The sequence below is a fragment of the Micropterus salmoides genome, unplaced genomic scaffold, assembly GCF_014851395.1.
Source record: "Micropterus salmoides isolate LMB-PRFRI ecotype aquatic unplaced genomic scaffold, ASM1485139v1 Ms_hic_scaffold_3094, whole genome shotgun sequence".
NCBI lineage: Eukaryota > Metazoa > Chordata > Actinopteri > Centrarchiformes > Centrarchidae > Micropterus > Micropterus salmoides.
Window position 1 is genome coordinate 28,749 of NW_024042367.1, and position 6,421 is coordinate 35,169.

The window sequence follows — 6,421 nt, forward strand, 5'->3', positions numbered from 1 at the left end:
GTGGCCAACACAGGGTAACATATGGTGGATGTGAAGTCAGGAAGAGGGCTGTGGAAATACAGCAGATTAAAACAGTTAACAACATAAGTTATGCAGAAGCAGTGAAGAAAGTACAAGGACAAAGAGGAAGGGTTGATACTGACAATGTTATCCAGGTGTCGAGAATAGACGCAGGTCAAACAGAGAAAACAAATACAGAACTGTCAGTGGATAAGATTATTTTGTTTGTGGCCTATGTGATCAATTGTACTGATCAAGTTAAACACAAAACCCGAGAAAATTAAAATAATAGTTAAGAGAGCAGAGAAGTTTTTGGCCATAAAAGATGTATCTTGGGAGCAAATCAAAACAAGACTTGAAGCAGATGGGAAAGCGGGAGGCCCAGGTCATAAGACAAGCTGATTATTGTACAATTGAATGCAAGAAGCTTAATAGCAAATGGTCAGGAGTTTAAAGGATTTATTAAAGATTTGAAAAATAAACCAGAAATCATATGCGTTCAAGAAACATGGCTTAAATCAGAATTAGAGTTTGTTATTAAAGGATGTGATAGCATCTGTAGAGATAGAGGGGAGGGTAGTGGAGGAGGAGGTATAATGTTTATAAAACAAGGAATGCAATATAGAGTTTTGAGGAAAGGAAAAGAGTTGAAATATTTAATAATTGAAGTATGGACTAGAGCAGGAAATATGAAATGTGAAAGAGCGATAAAATCTCGAAATAAATCTTTTAAAGCGTTAAAAAGGAATCACTGTTTTCAGAATCTTATTGATTATTAGAATTTACAAGCAAATGTAAGGAGAATCATAAAAACTGCAAAGAAAGAATATTGGAGGAAATTTTGACAGACATTGGTAAAGTTTGGGGTATGATAAAAGAATGAATGGGATAAAAAGAGAGTCTGGGTACCCAGTCTTAAATGATGGACAAACAATAGCAGTGAGAGATGAGGAGAAAGCAGAGATGCTGGCTAAAACTTTTGTAACAATTCACAGTTCAAATAATATTAGTGAAGAGGGAAAAAGAGGGAGGGAAACAACAGTAAGGGAGATGAAGAGTTACAACAAGAAGAAAATCCTAATGACCTATTAAACAAACCCTTTACAATGACAGAACTAAAACGCAATCTCCAGAAAACCAAGATGTCAGCACCAGGAAACGATCAGATTTGTTATATAATGATAAACCAGCTCAGTGAAAATTCAAAGGATGTATTACTTGAACTATATTATAAAGTATGGGTGGATGGGAAACTGCCACAGAGCTAGAAGGAGGCTGTGGTAGTGCCAATACGCAAACCAGGAAAAGACTGTACAAATCTGGGGAATTATAGACCAAACGCTTTAACATCCAACATATGCAAAATAATGGAGAAAATGGTAAATGAAAAGTTAACATACTGTATGGAAAAGAAAGGATATATAGCGAAATACCAATGTGGCTTTAGGAAAGGAAGAAATACAATGGATCCAGCTGTATGTTTCGAGCATGAAATTAGAAAAGCACAAGTAAGCGTGTAGTGGCTGTCTTCTTTGACATAGAGGAGGCATACAATATGATGTGGAGAGAAGGATTGTCTCAATTAGGAATCAAAGGACGAATATATAGATGGATTAAGGACTTTTTACAAGGGAGATTAATACAACTTAGAATAGGGAAGAGTTATTCAAGAAAATATATTGTTGAGAACAGAACACCTGAAGGGAGCATAATAAGTCCTTTATTATTCTCCATAATAATTAATGATGTTTTCAGGGAAATAGAGAATGGGATGGGGTTTTCACTTTTGCGGATGACTATGCGATTTTTACAAAGAAAAGAATTGGTACTGAGGTAAAACTAAAGTTATATCATCAAGAATTGGAAAGAGTGAAACAAGTTTTGGGGGTTATGGTTTGATGAGGGAATAACATGGATATCAAGCACATCTCTCAAAAAGTTAGAAAACATTCCGTTTCAGGCTTTGAGATTATGCACAGGGGCCTTTAAAACAACTCCAACGGCAGCATTACAGGTGGAAATGGGAGAAATGCCCCACAAGTTGAGAAGAATACAGTTATCTCTGAATTACTGGGTTAATTTACAGGGCCATAGTGAAGATCACCCAGCACAAACCTTGTTGGGAAAAGGAGAGGAGGGAAACAAAAAGCTTTGGGTGGACAGTTATACAAAAAGCAACAGAGTTAGAATTAACTGAATTAAAATTCAGTCCAACAGTACCACTGCCAGCAGTACCACCTTGGGTACTACCTGAAGCGACAGTAGATCTTACACTATTAGAAAAGAAAAACAAGGACAGGGACAGGGACAGTTTATTTTGAATTCACATACTATACAGGTGAGTTTGCATGTTCTCCCCGTGTCTGCGTGGGTTCTCTCCAGGAGCTCCGGCTTCCTCCCACCATCCAAAGACATGTGGCCTAGGTTGATTGGTGACCCTAAATTGTCCTTAGGTGTGAGCGTGAGCATGAGTGGTTGTTCGTCGAAAGTGCCCTGCGATGGACTGGCGACCTGTCCAGGGTGTACGCCGCCTTTCGCCCAATGCCAGCTGGGATTGGCTCCAGCCCCCCGCGACCCTGTACGCAGGATAAGCGGTTGACGATGGATGGATACTATACAGGCATATATTAATAGTTACCACAGTTATATCCAGATCTACACAGATGCATCAAAGAGTTTAGTTAATAAGATAGGAGTAGCTTTTATTGTTCCAGAGTTTCATATTACAATAGAGAAGAGGATTAGTGATAATGTATCAGTACACACAGGAGAAATGCTAGCAATTCTGTTGCAATGGATAGAAGAAATAAGACCACTGAGAGTGATTATTTGTTCAGATTCAACTTCATCACTAATCAGATTACAGAGCAGTCACCCAGACAGCAGAGCAGACATTTTGATAGAAATACAGCAAACATTATATAGAATTCAAATGATGGGCATTGCAGTCATATTTATGTGGGTGCCAGCACATATTGGAATCAAAGGAAATGAAATGGCAGATAAGGATGCAAAGGAAAGAATACATCAATGTGGCAGTTAACATCAGTAAGATGGAAATAAAGAGCATTATTAAACAGAGGCTGAAGAAAGATGGCAAAAGCAATGGGAGGAAGAGGGAAAGGACAGTGGTTTTACATAATTCAGAGGACAGTGGGAGAAATGAGATGTGCAGGAAGAAACAGGAGAGAAGAGACTTATATCAAGACTTACATTTGGGCACACAGGATTAAATAGCACTTTATTCAAATAGGTAAACATAAAGTACTGTGGGCAACAAGAGACAATCGAACAGGTCATGGTACACTGTAAGAAGTATGAGGGGAAAAGGAGGAAATTATCCAAAACCTTACAATGGAAAGAATACATTTTCATTTAATAGAAATTCTTAGAAAGAACTCAAGAGATAAGTGCTATGGAATTGTTTTTCATTATCTTAGAATAATCAATATGATTGAGAGGATCTGAATCTTTTTGTTTTTGATGATTTGTTTTTGCTTTGTTTGGTATAAAATAAGTAGTAGTCATTCAGATCCAACACTCCATACCAGTTGGTGGCGGTAATGCACCATTTTGTTGTGCCAACCGCCAATACATTTCCATAAGGAAGAAGAAGAACCTAGAGGCTTGGGCTTGAGTAGTTTAGAGTCCGGTAGGGGGCGGTAAAGCATCGCTAAGCTGGTTTGCCAATCGCCAATAAATCCAAAGAGACGAAGTTAAACGTGTATCAGCTGAGCTGGCGGATGTGAAAACCTTATTTCATACGTGATTTTAGAGTATAACGACAGATTATTGGGATGGAGAATGACATTCTCGTCTCTCTTGAAGATTTAGGGTAAGTCAAAAAACGTAGGCCTGATATGTCTGCCGCCTTGTGAAGCTCATGTGCAGAAGCGGCCGTTCCAATGAGCAGCCTTGCCTGTCTTTCGTTGGCCAGCGCATAACAGTGCAACGTTAGCTTGCTTTAGCAAAACGGCTAACGTTCATCTGATGGTGACGGATTTCTTTTCATAGCTATTATGTCCACCGTAGCCATTTATGTGGGTGCCTGTATTAATAGACCAACAGTCTGGTTTTACATGTTGTGCCACAAGCTGCGTCAGCTAAGCTACTCCCGTCATGATTCATACCAGGAGAGCGCCAGCACATTCCTTTCTACCAACCAGTTGTAGCCCCACTTTCTAAAAATAAATGAGTTGTTGATTCAGTGTTTCTTGGTTAATTACTCGTATGCTGATATATCCACTGGCTTCTCACAAGTAATTAATAGAGGTCCTGCGCCAATTTCGTGCTTTAGCCACATGTATGCTTCGCAATAAGAAAGACTTCTTAAATAAACCGATTTTAAAATGTAGTTTGGTGTCACTGAGGAACGCAGTTTGTACTTTGCAACAAGTCTTGAGTGTCAACCTGCACTAAACCAAATATCAGTTCTGCTTATCATCACTGCCGTGCTGCACTGACAAGGGAAGAGTTGTGGTTCAGATTGAAGCTGGTTTTAGTTTCTGTATGAGCTGTGTGTTGGTGCCATTGTAGGTACCTGGGCCCTCTGTTGGAGGAAGGGGCTCTGGATTCTGCTGTGAGCAGAGGAGCCGCTTCACCTGAGTTCACTAAGCTCTGTGCCTGGATCATCTCAGAGCTTAGACTGTACTGCAAGCTGGAGGAAAATGTCCATGCCACCAACTGTAAGACATATTTTATCACTGTTAAATGAGGTTGCACCTGATGCAGAGTAAAGAGAATGGATTGAGTAGTGAAAACACATAGCATATAAGCACATAACATAATGCTAGGGGGATATTTGCTTTTCTTGCTAGCTGAAGGCATAAAAAAAAAGTTATACTTCAATGAAACATGCTATGGTTTGGGTTTTGTGAATAATTATTATAATTATTAAGCTTTTAACAGATGGTAGAAGTTCAAAATCAGCAGTGAAGATTATTGCCAAACACGCAATGTAGCTGGATGTACTGCTTGCTGTGTGTGAGATGTACCCAGACTATTTGTCTTACTCGCAACACGTTTGGTGTGTTTGTCCTTCTACCCTCCCAGGTCCGAGCGAGGCAGAGAGCTTTCAGCTGGAGATGAGCGGTCTGCTGTCAGAGCTCGCCTGTCCTTATTCTATCCTCACCAGTGGAAGCATCACCCAGAGGCTTCTCAACAGGACCGACTGTCTGCTTCTCCTCAGTATGATAACAGCACTTTGCAACATCTCACTTTAAAGAGCAATTAACCCTGAATCTTTTTATGGAAGAAAAGCATTGCTGCATTGACCCGTCGTGGACTGACAGGTTTCAGCCTGCTGTGCTATATTGTTCTGTACCACACCCAACTTTGATAAAGTTTGCGCAGTCATATTGTGAACTGCTGTGCTACACTGGGTGTTGGCATTGCATGCAGCCACCACTAGATGCCAGCATGAGCAGCCTGTGTGCAGTTACTTTTCAAGGCTGTGCACACCACACAGCAGTTTGCAGTTATTCTGGCTGATTAGGCCTCTGCTCATGTGGAAGTTAGATGGAGCTATGCTGAAATCAATTCAGGTATATTTATATAGCACCAATTCCTAACAAGGGCACTTTTCATATAGAGCAAGTATAGACTGTACTCTTTGTAATACTATTGGCAGAGACCCAATAATTACCCATAATCAAAAGTAACAGGATATAGATGGAGATACGGAAGTCTAACAGTCTGTGCATGTCCAGTTGCCCTGCAGAGAGATCTAGTACCCACACCAACAGTCTATGCTGACACATTATATGTCCACTCTACAAATATCCTCACCCTCCCAGTTTTCTTCATTCAACCCACGTAATGGACACATTCAAACATTTGTCTTTGTGTAAAACATTGATGTGCTGTGCTGGGAAATAGAAACGTCATTATGTTTGCATGTTCCATTCCCAATATGGCCACTACCAGAGTAAAAACTGTTACTGTTGCTACTGTAACTGTACTTTTAGGCCATGAAGTTCGGTGAGCTCACTTAATTCCCAGCATAGCCGTTTCCACCCTCCACCTGAGCAGATGTTTAATTAGCGATAACTAAACAAACACAAGAATGTGCAGGGCCTTTTAAAGGACCAGGCCTTCTCCTAGCAGACATTTTGACTTGTTGTGGTAGCAAAAGCACGGGTGGAACGCTGGCTCTGTTCCATTTAAATATTCTAGTGAGTAAGATGCACAAACCCGTACATTGGAACTGATGCATCTAAGTAGAATATAACCATCACATTGTATTAACTCTGGCTGTAAGGGGGTTGTTCGGTTAATTAATCAACAACACAACAATGGATTGGCAGAATTCTGTCACAATTTTAAAATTAGCTGGGGGCTGGGCTAAAATCAGGTCAAATGTGCTTGCGCTTTCACACAGAGATCCCGCAATAAACTTGGAAATAATGCTGAACAAAATATT

General features: G+C 40.1%; 1 protein-coding gene across 1 annotated transcript; it reads left to right on the forward strand.

Annotated features, from left to right (window-relative positions):
- The first annotated feature begins 3,762 nt into the window (after window positions 1-3,762).
- On the forward strand, window positions 3,763-5,222 carry LOC119884021 (protein FAM98A-like). Its single transcript, XM_038694495.1, has 3 exons — window positions 3,763-3,835; window positions 4,537-4,685; window positions 5,053-5,222. Exons 1-3 carry the CDS (start codon window positions 3,798-3,800, stop codon window positions 5,220-5,222), a joined length of 357 nt encoding a protein of 118 aa, XP_038550423.1. The 5' UTR covers window positions 3,763-3,797.
- The last annotated feature ends 1,199 nt before the right edge of the window (window positions 5,223-6,421 follow it).

Excerpts from the sequence above, each read along its gene's own strand:
- LOC119884021 (XM_038694495.1), top strand. The coding sequence starts at position 3,798 with ATGGAGAATGACATTCTCGTCTCTCTTGAAGATTTAGG. Across the intron at positions 3,836-4,536 it reads GTCTCTCTTGAAGATTTAGG|GTACCTGGGCCCTCTGTTGG; the intron begins GTAAGTCAAAAA and ends GTGCCATTGTAG. Across the intron at positions 4,686-5,052 it reads AAATGTCCATGCCACCAACT|GTCCGAGCGAGGCAGAGAGC; the intron begins GTAAGACATATT and ends CTACCCTCCCAG.